At 52.4% G+C, this 27,918-nt stretch overlaps 2 protein-coding genes across 6 annotated transcripts in view; one reads left to right on the top strand and one right to left on the bottom strand.

Annotated features, from left to right (window-relative positions):
- AK8 (adenylate kinase 8) overlaps positions 1 to 16,788 on the bottom strand; it is a 144,418-nt gene extending 127,630 nt beyond the window's left edge. For 3 of the 4 annotated variants that reach the window (XR_008375999.1, XM_053571745.1, XM_053571740.1), the window contains exons 1-4: positions 16,700 to 16,788; positions 13,854 to 13,938; positions 6,654 to 6,703; positions 3,676 to 3,789 (exon numbers count right to left, since the gene is read on the bottom strand). Coding sequence is in view for 3 of the 4 variants with exons in the window: in XM_053571745.1 (XP_053427720.1) it covers positions 3,676 to 3,789; positions 6,654 to 6,703; positions 13,854 to 13,938; positions 16,700 to 16,783 (333 nt within the window). In the remaining variant the exon portion in view is untranslated. Of the gene's footprint in view, positions 1 to 3,675; positions 3,790 to 6,653; positions 6,704 to 10,188; positions 10,311 to 13,853; positions 13,939 to 16,699 lie in introns of those variants that run through there. The other variant, XM_053571754.1, reaches the window with a different exon arrangement.
- A 576-nt stretch (positions 16,789 to 17,364) lies between these two features.
- Positions 17,365 to 27,061, top strand: SPACA9 (sperm acrosome associated 9). 2 transcript variants are annotated; one of them, XM_053571732.1, is made up of 5 exons: positions 17,365 to 17,516; positions 22,177 to 22,355; positions 25,045 to 25,247; positions 25,963 to 26,110; positions 26,990 to 27,061. In XM_053571732.1, the coding sequence occupies exons 2-5, from the start codon at positions 22,203 to 22,205 to the stop codon at positions 26,999 to 27,001; spliced, it is 516 nt and encodes a 171-aa protein (XP_053427707.1). In that variant the 5' UTR covers positions 17,365 to 17,516; positions 22,177 to 22,202; the 3' UTR covers positions 27,002 to 27,061. The 2 variants fall into 2 exon arrangements, with proteins under 2 accessions (XP_053427707.1, XP_053427699.1); XM_053571724.1 differs by having other exon boundaries at positions 25,963 to 27,061.
- The last annotated feature ends 857 nt before the right edge of the window (positions 27,062 to 27,918 follow it).

The following is a 27,918-nucleotide window of genomic DNA, read 5'->3' as shown; positions in this document are numbered from 1 at the left end:
AAGTCTGCCTTCCGGCAGGTGCAGGTAAGCAGTTCCTATAGCCTGGGAGGGCGGCTGTGGGCTGTGGGCTGTGGGTCAGGGTGCTATTTGTACGTGAGGCCTGGCCACTGTCCACAGTTAATCAGTATTTCATTTCTCAATAGATACAGACTAAGACATCTGTGGATGAAATGAAATCCTCTCTGGGTTTGGTTTAAAATAACCTGGGGCAGGAGGACTGGGTGAGGGTAGAAGTGAAACCAGGCTGCCAAATATTAGTTGAAGCAGGAGACAGGGTCCGTGAGGCTCTCACACGACTCTCGCTGCTTCTGAGCATCTTCACGACATTTCATAATAAGCAGTTAACAAACAAGCTGTTTCCAATCCCTGGTCAACAGAGTCCCCTGCACCCTCCAGCCACCCTGCACTGTGGGTCTCATCTTCCATGCCCTTGGGGTATCACAGCACGTCCTGTGGGAAGGGTTTGCTCTATGGGGCTTCTAAAGCGTGCAGCTTGTTCCCCCTTCCCAGCCCAGAGTCAGGACTCAGAACTTAGTAGGTGCTCAGGATTAATCTAAATGAATGAGTCAACCAAGGCTCCCTGACTCCCCGTGTTGGCTTGGGTTTAGTTTCATGTCACAGTCAGTCTCCCTTCTAGCTAGAAGCTCCCTGGGCAGGGAGAAGGAATTCCTCTGTCGCTCTCCCATGGTACTATAGAATAGTACATGGAAAACACAAGGTAATTGGGAAGAATTTCGGAACCATTTGGAAATGCCTAAAATGGAGATATCTTAGTTAATACCAGCAATGTAAGAGAATTCTGCTTAGGTGAGCAGAGCCAAGATTAGCAGGAGAAAATCAGGTATTTGAAGGTATTACTGCTCCTTGCAATAACAGCCGTAAAGACTCCAGATCAGCAGACAGTTTAAAGAGGACAATTAATGAGAGGCCCGGCCTGGCAGCCAGCCGAGCCCTGACTGCCCACTTTGCTCTTCAGAACCGTCTACTCCTTCCCGGAGCCTGATGTCCTTGGCTTTCATCTTCCCTCCCCCTGTATTTCTGAACCAAGGAAGCCCAACAAGACACCCTTGAAAGCACTTCAATGTGGTCTGAAATATGTTGATAATTAGCATAATGAAACCCAGGAGGAATTCCCTTAACCTCCCTCCTCTCTGTTGAATTTTATAAACTTAATAAAAGCATCTTTATCCTAGAAATAAGCCAGCCTCTCCTCCTCAAAATTTTATCTTCTGCAGAAAATGCAGTGACCACTTTCTTTCTAAAAACATATTCCCACCCTCCAAAAGTGGTGTCCCCCCAAGCAGTAACCACATGCTCTGACTCCTGCAAGACTGTGGGGGCAGAATGGGGCACCGACTTGCCTGGGGTGGCTGGCTCTGCTTGGTGAGGCTTTCCTTCTCTAACAAGCTGTCGTCACAGGCAAACCTGGGGCTGAGAGTCACCTGAGTCTTCTCTCTCATCTCCGACAACTCCCTGCACCAGGGGCACTCACGCTGTGTCTGAGCTCTGTGATCCTGGCCAGCCCTCTCTGTGCTCCCCTCACCAGGCCTGACCATGCCTGGGACACATGACCAGCTGGCCTTGGCAGACCCCCTTTCCTGAGAGTTTGGCCTCGAAGCTGCTTTTTGTGGGCAGTTTGAACTGAGGACACAGGAGGCAAGAATGGAGTGGCCATCATGAATGGCCAGGATTGTGGCCAGGAAAGGCAAAAAAAGGAAGGGGAAATTGCAGAGAGAAAAGAGAGAACAGATGAAGCACCTTGAGGAGGTGGAGAGAGATCAAGGACCCAATCCTGGCTGACCAAGGAGCTGGCCACTTCCTCTGTCCAGGTCCCAGGAGTCCCTGTGTCTCCCCTTCGGGTCCTTTTTCTTCTCTGGGCAGCCCGGGTGGATTCCTGCTCTTTGAAACCAAGGGCTGGCCACGTCTCACTGGTGACCCAGAGGCTGGAAACTGACTTCCCAGTCCTTGGAGGAATAGCGGCCACACGACCACTGAATGGGGATGAGGATGGGATGCAACCAACTCTCAGCCACCGTCCCTGCCAAGACTGGTGGGAGACCCCAGTTCTTGCCCGGTTGGTGGTCAGGCCCCAGAGAGACCCAGATTGACCATTACACAAAATAAGCCTCTGCTCAGGGCACCCAGAGCCCCCACCTCCACCCCAGTGCATCATGCCGCCTCATCCAACTTTTGTCGAATTTTTGGTAATCGTCTTTATCTGCTGTGCTGAACTTTAATCTGCATTGTTGAAAAAAAAAAAATTTCTTTGGCATGGTGAGTTTTGGCGTAAAGGTGCTGTCACAGGTGTTTCTGTCTTATGGGGAGAGAGCAGACCCGGCTGGCTAGGTCCAGCCGGCATTTAACTCATCAGATCAGCTGATGCCTGTGCAGGGCCCTTCTGCCCTGGGTTTTAAGCAATGGAAGGGCTGAGGGGGCCTGAACCAACAGGCCTCGGCTCTGCCCATTGGCCTCAAGATTATGAGGTGATGGGGAGCCCTAGAAAGACTTGGCACATGCTGTGTTCAGCACAAGGGCCCTTGTGTTCTCAGAGCTCTCACCTCAAATAAGAGAAAGACTGTGTCTCAGGAAAGAACACCAAGAGGGCACATCCCTGCTTATCTCCAAAGGGAATTTTTTTTTTTCTTTTTGTTTTTTTTTTGAGACAGGATCTTACTCTGTCACCTAGATTGGAGTGCAGTGGCATCACCATAGCTCCCTGCAGCCTGGAACTCCTGGGCTCCAGCCATCCTCTCAGCTTAACCTCCTGAACAGCTGGAATGCACCATCACATCTAGCCAAAGGGAGTTAGGAAGATATATCTTGATTTCTATTTGTACTCAAGAGAAGCAATGAGATCAAGCCCTGCATTTCCCTTTATTTTATTATTTATTTATTTATTTTGAAACAGAGTTTCATTATGTTGCCCTCGGTAGAGTGCTGTCACATCACAGTTCACAGCAACCTCAAACTCTTGGGCTTAAGCGATTCCCTTGCCTCAGCCTCCCAAGCAGCTGGGACTACAGGCGCCTGCCACAATGCCTAGCTATTTTTTGGTTGCAGTTGTCATTATTGTTTAGCAGGCCTGGGCTGGGCTCAAACCCACCAGCCTCAGTGTATGTGGCTGGCACCCTACTTAATGAGCTATGGGCACTAAGCTGCATTTCCCTTTAAAAGACATTTCTCAAATACAGAGCTGGTGGGATTTTAGAAACAGAACCTCCAGTTCCCTTGGGATACCCCCCTATAGGCGTGTGAGAGGGGGACCAAGGGCGAGCACTGTGCCACAGGGCGCTGGGCAACAGAAGGCTACACCTCAAGGCACAGCACACAGGAGTGCTGCACCCTGCAAACACCTGGGTGCTGCCCTTTCACCGCCCAGCCCAGCCCAGCTCAGCCAGCACACCCTGGCACAGATCAGCAGCAAAAAGGAGCAAGCATGGACCATTCCATGCAGACAAAATCGCTTCCCTCACTCCCTTCCCACCATAAACACGTCACTCTGGTACCCACCAGGACATGGGCCCTACCTAAGGGTTCTCCCCTTCCTTCCATCACATGCCACCTGCATCTCATCTTGCGTATCACCATTTTCTTCTACTTAATCCAAAATGGGAACCAGCCTCGCCAAGGCAGGGAGCATTGTGCTGGCCAACCCCTGCTCCAGGCCAGTCCTACCTTGGTCTTCTGATAATGCTTCCTGGCTTCAGCGGCCAAGAAAGAAAATTCTTTTACTATCAAGTTTTCCACACTGAGGAGATTAGTGTTCAGATGTTTGCAAAGCCACATTGCCTGCAGAAGGAAAAGAGGAAAAGAAAATTTTATCAAAAACAATAAATACGAGAATAGCTCCATTAAAACATCCAGGTTCTTCCCTGTCCTAGAAAATGCTGGTCACAGGGAAGCACAGTTATTTCTGGCTGTAGGACGGCCACCAGCAGGACAAACCCTGGGAATGATCTTGGCTGCCATCTCTCCCTCAGCCAGCAGGGGCCCAGATGGAGCTGTAAGACCCATATGGGCTATGCCCTCAGCTGCCCTTGACACACCTCTCCAAGCTCTGTGCACCATGAGATTTTTAACTCAGGGAGGTTTAGAATAGGCACTGTGGAGTAAGACCTAAATATGGGTCACAACCACACTCAACATTCATAGTTTCTTTAAAATTGGGAGATGATATACTGTGGCCAACAGAATGTTTAGTTCATGGGTGACTATTCTATGAAGTCTATAGGGAGGAGTAAACTTTAGGGAATAATAATACAATACAATGTTCTTAACACCAAAATTATGCTGATGACCATTTCAGCATTAGGAAGGCCCTTCCAGGTCTCCTGATTGGTGTGAACCTTAATTCTTTCTGATCCCGCTGCTATGGAACAGTCAGTGACAGTGCCAGGAAGAAGCTGGGCAGAGCTCTGTATAGAGTTTACTATCCTCTTATCATTGTAAAATCAGATTTCTGTGTCTCCACAGGGCACTCAGGGGCAAGGACAGCAAATTTACCAAAATGCTTGCAGCCAAAACACCAGCCAACAGCTGTCAGGGCCTGACCTTATCAGGGAGGACAAATTCAATCATCTTGGCCACACAGGGACCTGACGAAAGCAGGTCTCTGAGCTTGGAACCTGCTCTGCCCAAAAAGTTCCTGCCAGTGACCAGTGAAGCGCTAGAGCTGGGAACAGAGCACAGGTGGCCCTGGAAAGTCAAGTCTCAAAGACAAAACCTTTCCCAAAGGGAGGCCCTCCCACGGAGTAACCAGACCCTTCCTGAAAACCTAATTAACCAAGCACATTGGTCTAAATCAGCAGTTCTCAACCTGTGGGTTGTGACCCACAGGAACTGTATTAAAGGCTCCCAGCATTAGGAAGGTTGAGAACCACTGATCTAAAAGCAGACTCAGTCATCCTCATTCCTCACATTAGTGTCACTCAGGAAGCAAGTTCAACTATTAGTATTCTGGGCACTGCCCTGGGAGACTCAGACAAGGTCAATCTGGAGGGGCGAGCAGGAGCAAGGATTTTCCAAAGCATCCTGGTGACACTGATGGTCGGCAGGTCTGGGGGGTCTCTGATTTCTAACAAAACAATGAGAGAGGCTGGGGTCAGGTGGGTTGACTACAGAAAGGTGTGGAAGCTGACAGGCTGATACTGAAGGATCAATAGGAAAGCTCTGGAAAGACAGAAGAACGACGGACAGCAGACAGATAAGTAGGACAGCTATCCTAACACCAAAAGCATAGCAGATGCTGATTTAAGGATCAGCTAACTTAATTACCTGTCAGGAGAAAGCCAGGTGCCAGGGCCTGCCCCATCAAGATGCCCCTGACGCGTGGCCACAAGTAGTGGAGGACAGGTTCACTAATGTTCACTAACCTGGCTTTTAAAAGGCAAAAAGGGGCGGTGCCTGTGGCTCAAGGAGTAGGGCGCCGGCCTCATATACCGGAGGTGGCAGGTTCAAACCCGGCCCCAGCCAAAAACTGCAATTAAAAAAAAAAAAAGGCAAAAAGTGTCTCCTCTCAGATAACAGAAATTTTAACATGTTTTGGCACTTAAAAAATTGACCTTAATTAGGCCAGGCACAGTGGCTCACGCCTATAATTCCAGCACTCTGGGAGGCTGAGGCAGATGGATTGCTTGAGCTCAGGAGTTTGAGACCAACCTGAGCAACAGTGAGACCTTGTCTCTAAAAATAGCTGGGTGCTGTGGTGGGCACCTGTAGTCCCAGCTACTCCGAAGGCTAAGGCAAGAGGATCACTTGAGCCTCAGAGTTTGAGGCTGTTGTGAGCTATGACGCCACAGCACTCTACCCCAGGTGACAAAGTGAGACTCTGTCTCAAAAAAAAAAAAAATTAAAATAAACATGGATCTTAAAGACTGAAGCCATAGATGGGCTGAAGCATAGCAGCATCTGGACACTGCTTACCTCCCAGGAGGAAAAGATGAACAAGGGTAAGCAGTTCTTGCTTGTATAATATATACATATGTATTTTTTTGAGACAGAGCCTCAAGCTGTCGCCTTGGGTAGGGTACCGTGGCATCACAGCTCACAGCAACCTCCAACTCCTGGGCTCAAGCAATTCTCTTGCCTCCGCCTCCCAAATAGCTGGGACTATAGGCACCCGCCACAACGCCCGGCTATTTTTTGGTTGCAGCCGTCATTGTTGTTTGGCAGGCCCAGGCTGGATTCCAACCCACCAGCCTCGGTATATGTAGCCAGCGCTCTACTCACTGAGCTACAGGCACCAAGCTTCATAATTCAAATTTTAAGAGAGAATTCCAAAGTCTCTGGAATGTATGTGCTGCTTGGCCCAGCACTCCCACTTCTAGAATCTACCCAAGGGTATAATTAACCCAGGTGCTCAAAGATAGCAGACATATGGGCACAGAAAACCCTGGAAGGGTTCTTTAGCAAAAATGCTAAAGCAGGGTTTATCCCTGGCTAGCTGGAGAATTACATTTTGGGTTTTTTGTATTTTCTAGGTTTTCTCCTATAAACTTACATCTTCCTTTTGTGAGAAGAAAATAAGAAGACAAAAGCAGAAGAAACGCTCTGTTATGCTGCAGCGCCACTGAGGGGCCGCCTGGCTCCAGCCGGGAGGGTAAAGGAGACAGCACAGAAACACAGCACTTAACATGGTAACGTGGTACACTTACTATAGTTGTTTTCCCCGAGGCCGGTGGACCTAAGATTATAACCTTCGGCACTGTAGGATAAAAAGATTTGAATGTCACCACTCAGCAAGACAAAGCAGCCTCCCCTGCGTGCAGGACTCTGGGTACACTTATTTCTCTCCTCCCCAGATTTCATTTTCTGCCAGTGACACAGCCATTTGTAACCCGATGGCTCAGAGATGCTCTTGCCATGGAATCCATTCTGTGTTTAGAGAGGTAAGTGATCACCGAGATGGTTTATTCTTCTAGCTCCAAGGAGACCTGGACATAGTAACTTGTTTGCCAAACTAATAAATACCGAGAACAATTGGGATTTCAAACACCATAAAGCATTTTAAACAGGGACTTTGTCTCAGAGATGCCCTCTCAAATAAAGCTGTATTTTATGTAAATTGACCCTTCGCTTTTTTTTATGTTTATACCTTTTTATTGGGCAAATTGTATTCTCGTCAGAGGGAAATAATGGGAAAAGCCTGGAGTGCATAGGCCAGATCTATAAATCTCAAGAAAGGAAAGTCTTTGTTTTCAAATACGGACATTTCTATGCAAATGGCAAACACTGGCAGCTGTTGTGGCTTGGAGGCCTGAGTTCCTAAAGCAGCTGTCAGGCTATTGGGTAGATGCCGGCAGACAGAAAAGAGAGAGGACCACCAGCCACCAGGCAGGGTGCTGGAAGGCATGTGAACTTGAGCCAAAGCAAAGGGAGCAGGTGGGGTGTCCAGACTGAAAGCTACCATGACTGCCTCCCACAACGCCACCTGGATCACCCTGCTTCTGTCCCCCTCCTTGTGGAGAGCAAGTAACGTCACCTTGGCCCCTAACCCACAGGGAGGATGAACAGGTGTTCTCTCCAACTCAAGCAAGCCTCCAAGTCTATGTATAGAGTCCATCCCTCCTCGAAGGAGGGAGGGCATTCCTTTTAGTTTGGGGCTGGACACAGAGAAGAAATTAGACAGTGTCCTTTTGGCCAGCGACTTAATGGTCAGCACATCTACACCTAGCCAACTGCTTCACTTTAAATAGATTTTTGCCCAAATTCATGGTGCCTTCTCATTTCCAGGGAAAATGTGGAGGAGTTCAGGATAATTCATTGAGTCACTTCACAAATACCCTGCCAAGGAAAGCAGCATGGCCATGGTTCTTGGGGACACGTGAGTTACTTGCTGTACTGGACGGCAAGTAAAAGTGAGTCAGGTGTCCTCTGCGCCCCAGTCCTGGCAAGGGAACTGCCCTCTCCTCAAGGGCAGGATGGACACACACAGCAGGCTTTCTGGGCTGTGTCCCTAACTGATTGGTCTACAAGGCCATTTCCATACATTTACAAATCTGGCCCAACAGCCCCCTGCGATGTAGGTAATTTGCAGCTGGTGCAGGGTACGTGGACCAAGGGGTGCTGGAGGCAGGAACGTCCCGTGCAGCCCCGTGACTGGAGGGGCTGGAGACACCACGTTGCTCCAGGTCAGCAGACCATTTTGGACACTTCTCTCCAAGTCAGGTGCAGGCTGGGTGTTGCCTGCCCACCACAAATAGTGGACACAGCTCCCAATATTCTTCTGCCCAAAGATCTCTGTATCCCTTTAGATCCCCTTGGACCTCAAGGGGCATGACCTCCACAGAAGCCTGAGAGGCATCCTGGTCGTCCTGATAGGCTTTTCCTCCAGAGCCTCCTCTGGTTGGGGATGCAGAGAATTACCTGGGACCCCTGAACAATCCTCTCCTTTAAGCTAAGAAGCCTTGGACTTCCTTATTCTTCCTGCGTGTGTTCCTTCCACATCCCCACCTTGCCTTGTCACTACCCCACCAGCAGGGTCCTCCTCCTCACCCCTGTCCCCTCCCCGGAGGCTCACGCCCAGTGGCTTTGCTGTTGCTTGCCTTCCACTCTGGTGAGTTTCATCCCTCTGCTGAGAAGCCAGCGGTACTTCTGTCCCCCACAGAATGGCAAGCTCCTTGAGGACAGGGACCAAGTCTTATCCTCCCCTGCTGTTCTCACAGCAGACAGAAATGTGAGGAGCCACACGGTGTGGCCTTCAGGGGCAGCCTCCTCAGCTGTCCTCATCTCATTCTTTGATCACTGTTTGTCACCTTCGTCACCACTGTTCCACTGCCTCACAACAGGCTCCCTGACAGTGTTCTCAGGTACAAGCCGGCAGGAACCAGATGTGGCCGAGGGACGGCTCAGACTCCTGCCCAGGCTGAGGACCCAGGCCCAGGGCTACCCCACCAGGAAGAACTCCCCAAGTAAGGCCACCAAATGGTCGGGGGAGGGGAGGTACCAGACAACACAGCCTGTACCTATGGGGCTGCCACCAGTCAAGATGCTACCACCACACAGGAACCAGGCCCTGTGGGGCCACTGGGAAAAGCACCTCCCACATACAATCCAGAGTCTGGGGCCACCTGACCAGGGAAGCTGACAGGGTCACAGCCCTGGTGTCATGGAAGCTGGGAAGGCATCTTCAGCTTCTGAGGTGGGAACCAGGGCAGGATTCAGGGGCCAATTCTCTGTGCTGGGCCTAAAACTTGGGGCGAAGCCTCCCAGGGCCCTCTCCTGGGAGAGAGAAGCCACACAGGTAAGAACACCTTGAAAGACAAGCCTGGGAACGAGGTGGTTTTGGGGACACATGCTCAGGTGAGACTGGAACTGCGGTGTCAACAGGCCTGGGGAGACAGTAGGGAAGGTGGCCAGAGTGGAGGGGCATCAGGGCAGAGGATGTGGCTTGCTCCAGCCAGGGGGCAGCGCTTGGCCACAGGGGGATAAGGGAGCAGTGGGGACCCTGGGTCCACTCACATGCCCATCGCCAATGCTGCCTCTCCAGGACTCTGACCACAGGCCCCACTGAAGTTCCTTGAGAGGTGGGCCAGATCCAACAGGGCTCAGGACTTGCCAACCCATGAAGGGAGAGGCAGCTGGACAACTCCTTCCTTTGGGGAAGGAGTCGCATTCCCGAGTCACATGTTCATTTTGACAAAGTTACCAGGCCAGAATGCAAGGGAAACCCTCCCCTTCCAGGTTCCTGTAAGTGGCACCCAAATTGTACACATCTATAAAAAGACTTTAAAAGGGGAACATCTACGGCCTTTCTCCCCACCTAATTTCTCACACACATTTATGCGATTAATTTCAGTTTCTTAAAATCTAACACCTTGAAACTCCAGCACTGCTCATGAGTAATTATTTATAAACAGTGTCATAAAAGGCTGCTTGACTGCCAAGAGTAATCAACTTCTTCCAACCACTTCAAAGGAAATCAAAAAACCTTTCCATCCACAGATCCTTTTGAGGTTTAACTAGGAGCATGATTTAAAATTCACAAGAAAACCCTTAGGTATTGGAGCTTTAATACACAGCTTTCTTGGACAAACGTTTGATGAAAAACGAAACATACCATTATATACACCATCACCTGCTTTAATATTGCCCAGGGCTACTGTAAATGCTCACTTTGTACTAAAGCTGCTTTTCTCTCAGTGAAGGGGCTGCCAGCCCCCGTGTGCTGCTCCTCATGTGCACACTCACCAGGACGAGCTGGAGCCTTCTCTCCCTCCACACCAGGCATCTGCCATGTGGCTGTGTGTCACGGGTAGCCCTGTGCCTGGTGGCTCCAGTTAACATAGGCCGCTGTGTAACTGGAAAGCAGCACGACGAGCTGACTCAGCCCGGGGGAGTAACACCCCTCAGATGTCATGGAGGTGTCATGGGACCTTTGCTAGCCTCCTGGACTCTCTTCCAGAACCTATCAGGATTGGGCTTCTCCCCACTCCTAGAACAGCCACAAAAGCAAGGTTGTCTCCCTGCCTCCCCCCCTCCTACGCTGTTTTTGCTTTCTGTGTCTGGGGAGGTTTGTGCGAGGGAAAGGAAAACCACAAATGTCCCTCTCTTCTTTTCATTTAAGCGGTTGGGACTTGAGCCAAGGACAAACATGTTTCAGCATGCATAAAAGCTGCCAGCAAAAGGCCTGGGAGTGAGGGTGGAGGGCTGTGGGAAACCGGGGTAACTGGGATCCAGTGACTCTACTCCCTGAGAGCATCTGAGCCAAAAAACTTGACTCCAGCGATTCTGGAGGACAGACAGGTGGCCAGCCCTCAGCGAGCAGGTAAACAAGACAGGTCTGGATTCTTTGCCCCTGCTTGACAGCAATGAGGCAGGGGTGATGTGGAGAAAGCAGTAAAGGCCCCGTGAATGAATGGAAAGGGGCACTAGGCAGGAGGAGGTGACCAAGGGAGGAAGGCAGTGGCAGAGGTGGCTGGCCGGCAATACCAGCTGTGCCGCATCCACACCAGAGGGAAGATGTTTAAACATAAATCCTGATGAAGTGGATAGCCTGACACCGAAAATTACACCTGCACACAGAAGCAAGCACTTTTCATGTGACGTGCAAGCACAATCCCAACACTCTGGGAGTCCAAGGTGGGAGGATCGCTTGAGCTCAGGAGTTCACTGGAAACCAGCCGGAGCAAGAAGGAGACCTCTTCTATACTAAAAATAGAAAAACTGGCTTGGTGCCTATAGCTTAGCAGCTAGGGCTCTGGCCACATACACTGAGGGTTCAAACCTGGCCCGGGCCTGTCAAACAACAACTTAAAAAAAAAAAAAAAAAAGCTGGGTGTTGTGACTGGCACCTGTAGTCCCAGCTACTTGGGAGGCTGAGGCAAGAGAATCACTTAAGCCCAAGAGTTTGAGGTTGCTATGAGTTGTCATACCACGGCACTCTACCAAGGGAGACATAGTGAGACTCTGTCTCAAATAAATAAATACATAAAAATAAAAAAATAAAAATAGAAAAACTATCCCGGCATTTTGGTGGGCACCTGTAGTTCCAGCTACTTGGGAGGGAGAATCACTTGAGCCCAAGAGTTTGAAGTTGCTGTGAACTATGATGCCCCGGCACTCTACCCAGGGCAACAGAGTGAGACTCTGTCTCAAAACAAAAAAATAAACAAAAAAGAAAGAAAAGAAAAACATAAAGTGAAGAGAAACTCTGCTTCAAACTTCTTGAATTCCTAAGTCTTAGCTTAGTGGTTTAAGAACACCGAGTGTGGCGCATACACAGGGTTTTCAAACCAAAGGTCGAAAGTGCCAATGCAGCCCAATTTATCAGGGTTCAAATGGTTATATGATCATAAAGCACAATTTTTAATTTAAAAAGTCTCATTAGGCTTTGCACAAGTGTAAGTTCAACATCTCACCCCCGAAGGACCCCACTTGTGGGAGCATCAGGCTGTGCTGTGCCCTGGGCTGTCAGTGGCCACCACTGACCAGGCCAGAGCTTCGTGGCCTCAATCTCACTTATGTGCCCATTTTACCAATGAAGAAATTGAGGCCAAGAAAGCAATGGCCTATCTCACCATCTCGTCACATTTGAAGAGGAGAAGGAATCCATGGCCAGTGAATGGAAGGGTCCCTGACACTGAAGGAGCCCCGCTGGCCAGGCAGCAGGACGGGGGCTCTGGAGCGGCCGTTTCTGGTCCTCCTCACTTCGCTTCTGTCTCACTTCTACTTTGCTTCCTGTTGTTTCTTTGGTGGTGGCAGCATGAGAGTTGGGTGTGGGCAGAGATGCTGCCAGCAGCCCTGGCGTAACACAGCCCAGCAACCCGAGTGCCCAGCAGCCCCCTCAGCCTCGGGCTGTGACAAGGGAGGCACAGAAGTCCTTCCTCTGGCAGACAGAGCTGGAATCAGGGAGGCCTGGGAGAGCCTGGGTCTGAAGCCTAAGGTGTGGCCAGTAGAAAAGGGTGGGCTTGGGCGGCGCCTGTGGCTCAGTCAGTAAGGCGCCAGCCCCATATACTGAGGGTGGCGGGTTCAAACCCGGCCCCAGCTGAACTGCAACCAAAAAATAGCTGGGCGTTGTGGTGGGCGCCTGTAGTCCCAGCTACTCAGGAGGCTGAGGCAAGAGAATTGCTTAAGCCCAGGAGGCAGGAGTTGGAGGTTGCTGTGAGCTGTGTGATGCCATGGCACTCCACTGAGGGCTATAAAGTGAGACTCTGTCTCTACAAAAAAAAAAAAAAAGGGTGGGCTAAACACTCCCCACCCCACCCCACCCCCCACACAGCAGGTGAATCTATAGGAGGCCACGTAATAGACAGCCACACAGAGGAAGGAGGTGTCTGAGAAGGGTCGCTGCAGGGCACAGTAAACTGTACCTGGACGTGGGGCTGGGGAGGAGGCAAGTGGGACAGCTCAGGAAGGGGGTGCTCCTGCCCACCCGGCACTGCTCTACCCCCACCGGGGGTGTATAGGCTCTCAGTCAATGTCAGCTAAACACGGGGAGACCCAGAGAATCGCCCGCTTGTGTGCAACTAGGGCCTCTTTGTTGGCCCTTTGCTGTCTTTGAACCTGCCTGCTTAGGTGGCAGGACCTAAGACTGTTTCCCACAGCCAAGCCTAGAACTGCATCAGGACCTGTGTGTTCCACACGTGGAAAATGCCGCTGTGCCTGGAGTACCTGGGGCTTGAAGCCTCCTCTCTAACCTTTTTTAAAAAACGACTTGGTGACATTTCTTACCTTGGGCCTTCTGAACCCCACTGCAGGGAGTTTCAGGCCTCTGTCTAATTTCACTCATGTTCTGGTAGCTCCTTCAAAGTGGGTAATGCTCCAATGAAAGAAACATAAAAGCCCCAGGACACTAGTTCTCCCTGATAGCTCTCACACGACAAGGCTCACTTGGCAAATCCACTGTGGAACGGAGGGGCCTTCCTAGTGTGAGCGCCCCACCTCCCCAGTTCTGCATTCCAACCTTGGGTCTGGCCGACCTGCATTCGTTGTCTGCAAAGGTTCGGGGAGCTCTGAAACTCATTAACACACTGGTAATGAGACCATCAGAAAAGCCCAAGTGCTTCCTGTCTATGCAGGCCAGAAACCAAATTTACACCTGACAAGTGGAGGGATCAGAGAGCTTAAGCCCAACAGGCAACATCAGCGAGGGCAGAAGGCATTAATAATTTATTCCATGGGCCATTCCGAGGTTTTCATTTTAGTAAGTTGGCAACAGAATTTTTATGAGTTGTGCTCCAAAAAAATTAAGGAATTGTTCAATTAACTACCACTGCAAGTTGCCAAAACCCTCCCCCCACCCCTTGTGGCCTCATTCAGGCACAGGAGGGACAGAGTTCTCAGCTGTGCCCAGGGAGGGGTAGGATCTCTTAAGGAAAAAAAGGAGGCGGGAAGGAGGTGCACCCAGTGCTCACCATTATCATTATTGCGATGCAAGTGCTTGATCATGAAGGGGATGGGGTCCTCAGGCCGGTGGATCAGTAGTTGTTCCAGCATGTTCTGTGGGCATAGGGCAGATGAGGCAATCAGCATCTGTAGGAACAACCTAGTCACCACGGATACCAGCTATGAGGCATTTTCTCCCTGTACCCCACCAAACGTGGCTTCAACCTGGGACACAGTTGTTGCCCCAGCTGGCATCTGCTTGGGTTCCCATGAGCAGAGACGTGAGAGGGGCCATGTAGGTGCTGCTGGGGAGGGGGTACCTACAGGGAGGCAGAGCTGGCAGTCCCAGGGCCCTCGCTCATGGGTCCCTCTATGCTTCCCCTACATGACTCTCCCCAGTTCTTCTCAGGCACTGCCATCTCCCCTCAGGGCCTTAGTGAATGCTGTGCCCCAGCTCAGAATGCTTCTCCCTCATTCTTGTCCTGGTTGACTTCTCAGTCCTCAGATCCCACCAGCAACATTCCTTCCTGAGCACACACACCAAGTAAATCTGTTGGATGTTCCTGCCCTCTTGGTCCCCATTCCTTGCCTCACTTGTCCCTGCCCATCTGGCTACCAGCCCCCAGTGGCCATGGGTCCTGCTGGCTTCATTGTCTTCCTGGACACTATGGTACCCCAGTGCCTGGCATAATCACGGCAGATGCCCAGTGCAGATGTCTGCTGGGGTTATGTGGCCATCACTATTACTTGTGTCCCTCCAGTATGGGACAAAATATTTAACAGCCAGTATCTAAATAGTCCTGGGATATTCTGATCACTTTATCCAACTTAGGAAAGATATCGAGGGAAGCAGCTTGTAGGGTCACAGAACAAATGGTACAAAAATAATCTGGGAGCTGACAGGAACTGGGCTGCAGCAGTAAGGGGCATCTTTCTGCCCTAGGGACAAGCAGCGAAGGGCTTTCACCCTTTGGGGGCAGATGGAGTGTGGGTCAGTAAAAAGACCACTGAACTGGGAGATATCTTGGTTCTACTTCCAGCTACATCTTACCAGCAAATCTCTTCCCTCTTCTGGGCCTTACCTTCCACACATGTTCAAGGGCACAGTTGAACTGAATGTATGTGATGATGAGAGATGATTCTAGACGGTTTACTGAATATTTTTTATTTTATTTTTAAATAGTTGCATATTTAATGTGTATTGGAAAAAATAAGTACATCAAACATAATTTCAAAGCTATTTCTTAGGATGAAGGAAAGTAGTTAATTTTTTTAAAAGGGGGTCAAATTCAAGAAATGATTAAATTAAAATTAAAATATGGTCATCTATGCGAATCTATACATGAGATAAAATTTCATATGTACAAACAACAAATAAATAAGTGCAGATAAAATGGATGAAATCCAAATAAGGCCTGCGGCCCAGGTAAACATAGTGTAGCAGTAGTCTCCTGGTTTTAACCAAGTACTACAGTTATGCTAGATGTATACATTGATGGAGCCTGGAGGAAGGGCAGACCAGAAATCTATACTATTTTTTTTTTTAACGTCTTGTGAGTCTAAAATCATTTTAAAGTAAAAAATAGGCCAGGCATGATGGCTCATGTCTTTAATTCCAGAACTTTGAGAAGCTGAGGGAGGAGAATCGCTTGAGCCCAGGAGTTAAGAGGCTGCAGTGAGCAATGATGACACCACGGCACTCTAGTGGGGCAACAGAGCAAGACCTTAATGCTAAAAAGCATAAAACATGGAAAAGGTCAAAACCAAGGAGGGAGTACACAAACGACTAAGGACTGGAAATACTGGACTAAAAGTTTTCTTGAGCAGCTTCCCAGACAACTACTATTGAAGACACTCCAAGTGTCTAGAACAGACCACAGGACCCCAGGAGCTCCACCATTCTACCCACTACCACCAACTTGTAACCCAGCTAGCTATTTTACTTGTGATTGGACACTCACGCAGTTTTAGGAAACTCTCCTTCTCTAAGCTAACATTTTCCAAAGGAAGCATGTATTTGCTAGAGGGATGGACTTAGGTTTTGTAGCCTGAGCTCAGCTCTCTAGTATGGAAGTCAGAGGCTCACATGACCAGAGGCATAAACACGCTGAGTCCCTGGGGATGGGGTGTACATACCCCCAGAAGCAGACAAATGTTCTAAGTCTGAGCTCCAGCTTCCCTTTGGCCCTCAGAACCTTTGAGCGACTGAGAGTTCTTCCAATCTAGCTCCCAGAAGTCGTTACCTGCTGCACCGGCTGCACAAGGAAAACGGGCACAGGCAGGGCGTGCTTTTGCCTAAGGTCACTCTGTGGGGTGGCGGCCCACACAGGTCTGGAACCGAAGGTGAGAGCTTGGGACACCTGGCCCCAACCAGGGATCAGGATGGGAGACGCCGCCCTCTGGAGGCGACGGTCTGAGAGCATGGGGATGCCCCCTTGAACTCCCAAACCAGTAATGAGAGGCTTCCACACACAGTTCGACAGACTCAGAATTGCCAGCGCGGGAAGAGCGCCTTGAAGATCGCCTTTTGCAACGCGGCATTTTCCAGGTGCAGCAACCGAGACAAGGGCCCTGTTGCAGACCCTGAGGCCACCTGGCGGCAGAGCCAGACTAAAGCCTGGCCCGAGCGGCCTGCACCCTTTTCCTCCCACCGGGCTCCGCCTGAGGCAAACCCGAGCAGGGCCAGGGGGCGTCTTCAGCTCTAGGGAGCCCTCGGGTCACTGCGATACAAAACTATCAGACACCCGAAGTGGGCTGCCTTGTGGGTTTGCGACTCGGCACCCCCAACTGCAGGTCCTCGTCGCGCACCCGACATCACGACAGAGATTTCCCCGCCGCCGCCTGTGTCGTGATAGGGCAGGGAGGCCCAGGTCACCTGCATCAACTCGAAGATGTGGTTCGCCTCCCCGTACTGAGGCATTTCCGCGGGAATGAGGTGCGGGGCCGTGGTCGCATCCATGTAGCAGCCACAGCAGGCCACTCCCTAGTAACCGCGTCGCTAGGGCCGCCGGGCGGTTGCGTCATCAAGGGGCGCCTCTCTGCCCCGCCAGTTCGCGGGCTCCGCCCCCAGGCTCACAACGTCTGCAGGCCCCGCCCGTCCACATGCAGACTCCGCCCACCCTCCGCAAGCCCGGCCTCTCGACCTGGTGCCCAGCCTCGGACGCCCTCCGCGGCTTGGGGAAGTCCTTTCCTCTCCCCTTGCTTCGCTCTTCCTATCGGCGCACTTTAGCGTAGTGCACCCTCAGGTCGCTTCCTGCTGGGCTTTGTGGGATCAGGGATGCGCCCTGGGAGGCCTCCCCCAGTGCGGAGACCCCTATAACCCCGTGGAGGGGCAAGTCGTGGGGCTGGGGTGCGGAGCCTGCGTCTGGTTCAGTCACTGCGCTCTGACCCTGGCCGTAGAAGTGTCACGGGCCAGTCTTTGGGCCTCAGTTTCCCCCTCAGACCCCACCTCCCGCTCTCGGGAGGGGCCGCGAGACCACGTGACCGATTGCTATGGCTGCGGGGGTAACAATCAGGCCACGGCCCCTCCCCCCCGCCCGCACCCCACCTCCTCGGGGCGCCAGATTCCCACGATCACCCCGGCTTCCGGGTGCTCTGTGAAGCCGAGACGCTCCTGACCCGCTAGGGTAAAGAGGTCCACGCGGGCCCAGCCAGGCCCTCGGGGCGCGGAAGCCGGCGTGGGAGAGAGAAAGGTGGACGGGGCGGAGGACGGGAGGGGCTGCGCGGGCGGCTGTCCCTGGAGGGTCGGGGTGAGACGCCACCGGGAAGGGAGTTTTGTGGGGCGTATTCGTTGCGCGTGGAACGGGGTGGCCTGGTGTTGGTCGCAGCACCGAACTAGGAGCTGTAGTGCACACGACATAGTAATAGGAGCCACCGTGAACGCTTACATTGTGCTTTCCACAAAACTGTGCGTTACGGAGCGGGGGGGGGGAGGGCACACTCAAACAGTCCCAAATTCAACTCCAGGCGCAGTCCGAGCAGGACAAGCTGTTGACTTGTCCCGTGCCTCCCTTCGGTCCCGTGTGAAGTGGGGACTGTAGGAAGGGTCTTGCTGGCTCCTGTCTTGAACCTCTTAGCAACTGGCATGCCTAAGCACACGACGACGCATGGGCTCATTTAATCCTTGAAGCAACCCTGTGAGACAGGCATCTCCATTCCCATCATATGGATGAGAAAGAGCAATTGGCTGATGCTTTTGGGGCCCTTTGCTGGGCCTTTCTGAGCCTCTTAGGAATATTGGGATCAGAAGCCCCCTTGAAGAGCCTCTAATGTAAACTCCCTAATTTTACAGATAGATAAACCAAGTCCCAGGAAGGGGAAAAATCTTGGCTCAAGGTCTGTCTGGTTAAATCAAAGGCAGAGTCAGGGCTTGAACTAGGCATCCTGACAGCAGACAGCAGCCCAGAGACATGCATTCCAACGGTGTTGGCTCTTCCCCCACAGCCGCTTCCTCACTAGGCTTGTCAATCCCAACTGTAAAGGGAGCTGTGGGAGAAAAGGAAGCTGCCTCTCTCTGCGCAAAGAACACAACAGCCAAGCCCGCAGTTTGCACGGGAGAAGTTCAGTTTGCTTCCTGGACATTTCTGAAATGACTCGCCTTTCTCCTCATTTATTTTAAGCCCTAGGCACTTTTCATACCATGATTTAATCTTCTTTAGCAGCCTGGAAAAATACAAATCAATTAAAGCCTACAACCTATTGGGTAATCATTTTTTTCCTCCCTCCTCCCCCAGATTGAGAAGTGTCTGTGCCCCATGGCTTTCATCAATACTAATTTGGCTGCAGTGGTTCTCGTTCAAGGGACGATCACTTTGGATAGCTTATTACAGCTCCTCTCATGACATTCCTGGTGTGCGTGTCACAAATTGCTAGGATCAAGAACAAAGTCAGTTTTGCTCTCAGGGACTCTTGGGGCCACCAGCCAAGGTAGCACTGTATCCCTAGAGGACTTGGCTGTCCCTTGGGGTTCCAGGAGGGTGGCAGAGAGCTGGGCACACAAAGGACGGCCCCCTGAATGTTAGTGCTCATTGCTTTGGGATAGGGAACGTGAAAGGTCAAGTGGGAGTAGAAGTGGGGTCCAGCTAGTGGATAAAACCTAGGAGAGGTTGGCAGCATTTCAGGCCTTTGGTGTTCTCCTCTCCCCTCCCCACCACTGCCAGTCTAATGTCTGGTGTGTTTTGTCTTTAAAGGCTGTCACTTAGAGAGGGAAGGGAGTAGTCAGGTATCTTAAGAGCCTGGTCTAGCTTAGCAAGAAGTCCTGGCTTATGCACTTCCTGATCTGGCCTCCGTTTCCTTATCTGTCATGTGGGGAAATGATGGTACCCCATTCTAGAGCTGTGGTGAGGACTTCAGATCACACATGTCCAGAGCCCTGTCAGTGACCTGCCATTCTCAAGGATTGGAGTGAGCGCCCTTCTTCAGGCCAGAATCTCATTGAGGGCTGGCATATTGTTCAGCCTGCGTGTACCTAGCCTCCTCCTGCCAGTGGCCCTCTTCCCCAAGGTCCCCACCACTTTCCCTGCCTTATGTCCTAATCGGAAGTACTATGTATTTCACTGTGGGTATTGTCTGCCTCTAGGGTGGGGAATCTGGTCTATTCTGTCCAGTGCTGGACAGCCCAGCACCTGATAGGGCCTGGCCTGCAGAAGGAATGGACTAACGAGTGAATGAACACATGGAGTGCTTTCTACCCTCTCAGCTTAGAAGCCTTCAGCGAGTCTTCCAGATACATAGCCTCCTACATGGGGTCCCCTGATCTGACCCCATCCACTGTCCTCTTCTGTGCCTGCTCACAATATTTTCACATCCCCGCTCCCCAACCTTTAGCCCAGGACCCCCACCACCCACCTCCTCCACCCTCCCCTCCTCCAGGCCAAGCCCTCAGCAGCTCCTGCTCCTTTTGAGGCACAGGCCAAGCCTGCTGTTGCATCCCCACCACCATGTTAATCACAGTAGCACTGACGGCTCCAATGACACCCCCCTATTCCTGGCTCTAGGGTCCACACCTTATACCTGTTGACCCGTGTGACGCTCACCCCAAGGCTGGGAGGCTGATGCTGTGGCCTCCTGCCACATGTTGGACACCAAGGCTCTCAGAGGAGAGGATGAGCAATGTGCCCACGGCCAGCAAGAAGGGACAGAGCCAGGATTTGAACACAGGTCTGGGTGACTCCAGGGCCTTCTTAATTGCTGCCAATCACAGCTCTGAACATCACGGGGAAAGGCCAGGCCAAAGGGCACATTCCCCTCCTCCCTGGACACCTGCCTTTGTGCCACTCTGGATTTTCTGGAGCTTTACCTTCAGAGTCATCTGTGAGTCCTGGGGCAAGATGGGGGTTAGGGGGGGCGGAAGAGGCACCCACCTTGGTGCAAAGCTTAAGGGGCCAACAAAAACAATCATAGGATACATATTTTAATTCTGTATTTTTTAAAAATCAAAATTAGTGCCAACCCAAAAGTCCACTTCAGAAATTTAAATGAAGAGTATCTATATTACTGATGTTTCCTTTTGCCTAAGGCTGTAATATGACAAGGCCCAGCAATCCTGTCTTTAAGAATTCTGATCTTTTGTTTCTTGAACTTAGTGTTTTGTTTTAATATTTTTATCTGGATTGCTGAGGGTTCTGACACTCCCCTAAATTCTTCATGCAGGTGAATGTCTCCCTTGCCTCACCCTAGTGGAGCCTTGGTTGAGCTTGACATTGTGAACAACAGGAACCCCCTGTGCCCCAGTTGGTGCTGTCTGCCCCACGGGGAGGGTACCAGCCACCAGTGCGGCAGGTGTTTGGTAAACCTGGGCCCCCACCATTCCTGGAGCCCCGGCTGCCCTTCCCTCAGGCAGGCTGAGCTGGAAGGAGGCCCCAGCCCAGGCCTACACCAGGGAGCGGTGGCTGCCTGGAGTCTGTTGGCCACACTGTTCTGTGGCTCCTGCTGTGGGCACATTCTCCGTATTTCCAGTAGGTCCCCCAGGTGTATGAGGTGTGACTGTCAGGGTCAGCTCCACCTGGGTTCTGCCTCACTGAAGGGCCCAGTCTTCTCCAAGTTCTTTCATGTACTGTGCCTGTGGTTCCACGGAGTCCACCTTCTGGTCTATTCCTGAGTCTCCTTACATTCCCCTGATGCCATCTCTTGTGCCATAGAGACCCCTCACCACCCCAGACCTAGCAAAAATGCCTCCTGGCTCTCTCCTGTTCTTGCTCCTCTGCCTGGGACCTGCCCGGAAGCCTGGAATGTGCCTTCCCCCCTTGCCAAGTATTCTGGCCCCTTCCAGGGTCCAACATCTCACTTGGACCCTACCTTGGCACAGCCTCCTCTGAGCCCTGCTCAGATGGCATAGGCTGGCGTGTTTAAGCCTGGACTCCCACGTGTGCTGGTAACAGTGGAGGGACAGTGGATGTGACAGCAATGAGGATGCTGGTTAGACATCAAGAAGCCTGGGAACCAGAGTGTCTCTGTGACAAACTTGCTGTGACACCCTGGGCAGGTCCCTTCTCTCTGAGCTCCTGTGGAAGTCTGGAGATGTGGATCCGCTGACATCCCCCACAGCTTTAAAGCTGTGATCTGGAGCGTTCTGCATGCGCTCAGCAGAACTGTGATGTCATGGAGTACAGAACCCACAGCCCTTTCTGCTCACAGGATTCCAGGCTCATTGTGGACTGCCTGGATCACAACAGGGCCAGTCTGTGAGGCACCAAAAGAGAGCACGCCCCACAGTGTTAATGACACTACTCAGGGTGACTCCAGCAATTCCCACTAGAGCAGGGAGAAGTGCGCCAGCCACCAGCCCTGCCCAGGGAATCCTGCCCCAAGCACAAAGCGGGGAGACCCGAATCTTCTCAGACTAGATAAGCAAGTGTTGACTCCTCTCCCGGCAGCCCTTCCCATCAGTTCCAGAGTGGCAGATGTTTCAAGATAATTTGGTCCAAACTGATAATCAGCTGGTTTCCCATCCTGTGGCATGTCCTTTGACCCCAGGCTTAGCTGACACCTCAGGGAGCCACTGGAGGCTGTGTGTGTGCATGTGTTCATGTGCGAGTGTGTATAGACACCCATAAACCGCAGAAACTGAGGACCAGAGACACTGTCCACAGCTGGGAACAGAAAGTCCTATTTCACGGCAGAGAATGTATCCATGGAGGGTAAATGTCGAGGGTCAGCGTAGCTGTTGTGGACAGCCTGGGGGTCCTGAGCAATCGTATGGCCTCCCAGGGCCTCATCTCTTTTCAGCCCCGGCCCCTCAGGGCCGTGGGGGCACTGGGCCCAGCGTTCCACAGAGAGGGCCACGGGGGTCCTCAGCACAGAATCCGCCCTTCCGGAGCCAGGGCCCTCATGACTCTCCCTCCCTCCCTGTAGGCTCCTGGTGTCCCGTGTGAGTGTGGATGGGGACGATGAACGAGGTGAAGGAGTCCCTGCGCAGCACGGAGCAGAAGTACAAGCTCTTCCAGCAGCAGCAGTTCACCTTCATCGCCGCCCTGGAGCACTGCAGAGAGAACGCCCACGACAAGATCCGGCCCATCAGCAGCATCGAGCAGGTGCTCCCGGCTGGGGCTGGTGGGCGGGGGCCAGGGGCCTGCCAGACTCACAGTCCTGGGCCTCACCAAGCCCAGTCCCCCATCTGGAGGTATCTGAGGCCCCAAGATGGGAAGGACGTTTGTGCCACGACCAGAACCTGGGTCCTAAGTGGTGGAAAGGGTCAGTCATTCATCCCCCTACCAGGCGCGGGAGTGAATAATGCAGCCTTAAAGACGTGGGCTCCAGACTCAGCCAGCCAGGGTTCAAATCCACCTCTGTCCCCCGGGCCACTGAGTTTCCCTGGCTGTGCCTGTTTCATCATCTGTAAGTCATCCATTACAAGCAGGATTCATCTATGACCGGACAGACGTGGTCCCTGCTATCACATTCCACTTGGGTTTGAGAAACCGCGACGGGCTGGGCACCTTGCTAGTCACTGCTGTAGGTGTTTTTATTTCCCCTGCATCTCCTCAAGGGTTAGCTGCTGGCAAGGGCACTGTAGGACTTGAGGGTCTCAAGATGAAATGAGCTTTCCAGGGAGTTGGGGGCTTGAGCCACAGTGCAGTCGGGACACACACAGGCCAGATCCCCTGAGACGGAAAAGATGAAGAATGACTGCTCAGGGAGGGCCGGGCAGGGAAGGCAGGGCTCACAACTGCTTAGGAGAAGCCGGGTCTTGGAGAACAAGCAACCTTTGCTGGCAGTGTCTTTAAAAACTTTAGTTTTGCAGGAAGCCTGAGCAAGACCCCGTCTCTAAAAAAGAATAGGCAGGTGTAGGGGTGGGCATCTGTAGTCCCAGCTACTTGGATCCTTGGCAAGAGGATCGCTTTAGCCCAAGAGTTTGAGGTTGCTGTGAGCTGTGATGCCATAGCACTCTATGAGGGTAACAAAGTTGAGACTGTCTCAAAAAAAAAACCAAAAACCAAAACGTTAATTTTTGTCAGATTTCCCCTTGATTTTTTAGCTTAAACAATGTTAATGTACAGAAGGGGAGCAGCCAGAACCTTCACCGAGGCTCACCAGTTTATAACATTGAGCCCCTGTGCCCATGCATGTGCCTCTGAACGACCCCAAAATAAACTGGCTACATCCTTTTTAGCCCATCCCAAAACTGCCTCCTTCCCGCTCCCCACCCAAATCTACATCAGTGCTGTGTGACCCCTGCCTGCTCCCCTCTATGTGAAAAGGAGGGGCCTTCTCACCTTGGGTTCAACCCAAGGCTCCTGGTGAGCAGCGGCCTTGTGTTCTGACTTCACCTGGCATGTCGGGGCCCGCACTCCACCTGCCCTGAACCAGAGTGTCCAAGGTACCTGCACACACAGCAGCTGCTGTGTTGTGGTTACCACACGGAGCAGGTTCCTCCCCACCCCACGCCCGGTGTGTGTGCCTGGCAGTATGTGGGAAGGCACCACTTCAGACACGTGCCAAGCCATCCCGCAGCAACAAAAAGGTGACTGCAGCAGGAAGGAGTGCAGCCTCGGGGCCACGCATGGCCTCTTGGACCCTTGGGTGCGACCTAATTGACTGAATCTAAGTCCGAGTTTGGGTCCGGTTGAGGGACTGCGCTTGCAGATCTAGAGGGCCATACGTATGTGGTCTGAGGCTGCAGGTCCCACTCTTCCCCGCCCCCGCCCGGGACATACCCCCTCCATCATCGGATCCTCAGCCAGACAACTCTGTGGAATGGGTCAGGTGATCCAGCCTGGACCAGAGCCAGTTTCTCCCCCTGCTGCCCTGGTCCCACCTGAGGAGAGTCACTGGGTGGCCCCAGGCAGCCCTGGAGAAAGAGCATGGGCCAGGAAGGACCCGCCCCCATGAAAGGACCTGAATCTAGATGAAGTCAGCGTTTCTAGGCAGCGCCTCCTGTGGCATCAGAAGGTTTCTATACTCCCACATCTAGAACATACTCATGTGGGTGTTTTTGTTTTTTTTTTTTTTTTGGTATTTAAGCTCTAGGTCCTCCCAGAGCTGATTTGTGGATTTTGTTTTCCTTGCATGGTAATCATGTTCCCCAGCTCCACTTGGTGACCTCTCCTTTCTCTACCTTGGCTTAAAGCCTAAAGGACTTGAGCTCTGTCTTCCTCCTCCTCAGTACAGGCAGCCCAACCCAGCAGTTCTCAGGACAAATCCTCCACGTGCCACCATAGCATGAAAAGGCCAGGAAAGGAGCAGTGTCCTCTGCTTTAGGAGGTGGTTGGTTCAGGTGACACAGGGACTGGTGAGGGACCTGGCTCAGAGCCACTGAGCTGGGGGCAGGATCCAGCTGAGCCCCTAACACTCATGCTCTGAGCAGGTTATTTCCCCTGCCGGAGCCTCCAGGATTCACAGCGCTCATCTGTAAAATGAGGGTTAGAAAAGGTGCCTGCTGGCGGCACCTGTGGCTCAAAGGAGTAGGGCACTGGCCCCATATGCCAGAGGTGGCGAATTTAAATCCGGCCCCAGCCAAAAACTGCAAAAAAAAGGAAAAGAAAAGGTGGCTGCTCAGGATGGAGGGTTCAGGTGGGGAGTAAGTTCAGGTGGGGAGTAAGTGGCCTGCAGGGCACCTTGTGTAGCCTGGGCTCTCGGTGCTGGCTGTACATAGTGGGCATACATCACAGTGCTTCAGCATTGCTCACTCCCCCACTCCCCGTGAATCTGAGAGGGTGGGAGGGGACAGCGTGGCACTGCTGGACTGCACCTGAGCCAGCTCGTGCTGCCTGGCCCTCACAGGTGCAGAGCTACATGGAGCATTACTGCAACAACTCCACCGACCGGCGGATTCTGTTCATGTTCTTGGACATCTGCTCTGAGCTGAGCAGGCTCTGCCAGCACTTTGAGGCCCTGCACTCTGGCACCCCGGTCACCAACAACCTCCTCGAGAAATGCAAAACCCTCGTTAGCCAAAGCAACGACTTAAGCACCCTGAGAGCAAAGTAAGTCGCTTCTGGTCCCTGACCTCAAGGCCTCAGCATGTGCTTGTGGGGAGGCTTTTGCCAAGGAAGCAGGTGACTGTACTTTTTCTCTCTTTGGCTGCGTGGATCACGTGGCTACTGTCCAGTCTGCCCGGGGGTGGGGGTGGGGGGACCCTAGATCCCATTAATTTACTGGAACATTTCTAACTCAATGAAACGTCCTCTGTAAAACTGGGCGTAGGACATAACACACCTCACTGGAGTTAGCACCAAGCAAAGGGAGAAGGGTCATAGAACAGTTGTTCCCAGAAGCCCACAGATATTTTCTGTGGCAGCAGCAGGGCCCCAGAGGAGCCACTTCCAGGGGCAGTGGGGAGCCTGTGGCACAATATGCCAGAGTCCTGAGTTAAAGGGAGACTGGAACCTGCAGGCGCCACAGCCCCCGACCCAGGTGCTACACATCATGAGTCAGCAGTTCACAACTCACATCTGGGGCCCCCAGCCTCCCCAAACCTGCTATCACAGCCCCTAACACAGGCCACCACACATCAGGGTCAGCAGTTCACAACTCACATCTGGGGCTCATGGCCTCCCCAAACCTGCTGTAGCAGAGTCTTTGGGGACAGAGAGCCTTAGCACAGTGTGAGTCCAGTTCCATGCTGAGGCCTGGCAGCTGCCTGCCACAGCCTGGGGAGTCCCTGAGCATGGGCTCACCTGGTCCCCCTCGCACCTGCAGATACCCCCACGACGTGGTGAACCATCTCAGCTGTGACGAGGCCAAGAACCACTACGGAGGCGTGGTCAGCCTCATCCCCATCATCCTGGATTTAATGAAAGAATGGATCGCCCACTCAGAGAAGCTGCCCCGCAAGGTGCTGCAGCATGTGAGTGAGCCCCAGGCACACCATGGAGCCAGCGGGAGAGCCACTCGTCCTGCCCAGGCCACAGGCATCCAGCCTTGGTCCAGAAAACACAAGTGTAGGCAACTCACAAAAGACAGGGGAAAAGACAAAGGATGGTCCAAACCTCCCTGGAGACCACCTTGTGGGAATCTGTAACTCAGAGCCGGGGCCTTCTGGCACTTTGCTACGTAACTGGCTTTCCCTGGCTCATCTGCTTTCTTTGGGCACCCATAGAATTTGCCATAGTTATTACCATCGTCCTTGCCACATCTAATCCCAAAAGAGATCAGCCAACACATTACTGAGAACTCCTCTCCCTCTCCTGCTTTAACTTGTAACTCTTCCGCCTCTAAGCATCAGCTCTGGGTGATGAAGAGGCTCCTGCTTACAGGAGTTGTCTAGAGCATCGAGAGTGGTAATGAGGGAGGCCACTGGGCTGCACTCCCAGGTCCTCTCTGAGCCACAACTCCCCCAGTGCCAGGCCCGTCCAGCTGTGGGCCCCAGCTTTACAGCGAGCCGTCAAGCTGGAAGACCCCACTAGCTCCTTGTCCCCCCACCAGCCCCAGCTATAGGCAGGGCACACACTGTGAGACAGGGTGCTCCTGCCCAGGACTGAGTGAGGTCTGCATGTCGAGCTCCTCAGTGCTGGACCGAAGCCAAAGGGGGATGAACCCACCTCTGCCTCTCCTTTACGTGGGAAGGGGGACCATGCCAGAGGCCAGAAGAATTCTGATTTTGTGGCTTCTGTACAAGGATGATGATCAGGTCTTCACAATATAGTTGATCCCCAGACATAAAATGTGTCCCTGGTATCTGAACTTGCCCAAAGTAAAGTCTGACTGTTGGTTTTTCCCTTCACAGGGGACGACTTAGCTTCTGTATTGTTGCCTCCTCAGGGGGAGAGAGTCAAGAATAAAAAGTGTCCTACCACCTCTCTGCCTGGCTTGGTTTCCTGGGATTTACCCCTGAAAGAAAACCTAGTTCTTCTAAGACACCCAAGGACACTGGTAGTAGCCACACGAGCAGAGAGAAACCACTGCAAGGCAGGTGCAGCCCATCTCAACAGAGCCCACTTCTAAGAGCAACCCCCAGAGGGGCGGCATTTAGACGTTGCTCCAAGAGTGGAGAGTCTTTTTAGAGTCCTATTCAGACAAGACAGACTCAAACCTGTCCCCTCTGTCTCTGACTCCAAGGAGCTGCTTCCGTAGTGGGATGGGCAGCGTGATACTGAATTCCAGGCACAGCCAGCAGAGGCACGTCGACCTCAGCCCATCACCCTGGTCCTTGTGCACATGTCCTAAGGCCAGGATGCTGTCAACACTGGTAGAGGCAGTTTTTCAGCCTTCTTCCACAGCCCTGGAGAGCATGGAGAAGGTGGAGATGGTGGCTGAAGCTGCTTCCTCGGCACACTCACAAAACACAAGCAGCACAGCTCAGGTTGGTGAGCTCTGGACACTGGCAATAGGATGCCACCAAACCCAGCGTGCTGGCCACGCCCTGGGAAGGCAAGCACCAGAGGCAGGTGGGGAGCAGTAGAGTCTGCAGGCCGCCTGGTTCTGGAGCCTGCTCTGGGAGGGGAGTCTCAAGTCACCCTCTTACCACATGTGACCCCTGGACACTCTTTGGGGCAGAGCATAAATTTGAGGCATATAAAAGTAGAATTTGTGGCTGTGTGCCACATAATTTACCAGAACAAAAAGGGCCTTAGAGACAAAAGCCTGAATCTGTTTGTCAGTCCCGCCCCAGCCGCCGGAGGCTGCTTCGCCCTTGGACTGGGCTGTACTTCTCTG

This window comes from Nycticebus coucang, chromosome 2, assembly GCF_027406575.1.
Source record: "Nycticebus coucang isolate mNycCou1 chromosome 2, mNycCou1.pri, whole genome shotgun sequence".
Lineage (NCBI taxonomy): Eukaryota > Metazoa > Chordata > Mammalia > Primates > Lorisidae > Nycticebus > Nycticebus coucang.
This window is presented reverse-complemented; position numbering and strand designations above follow the sequence as displayed.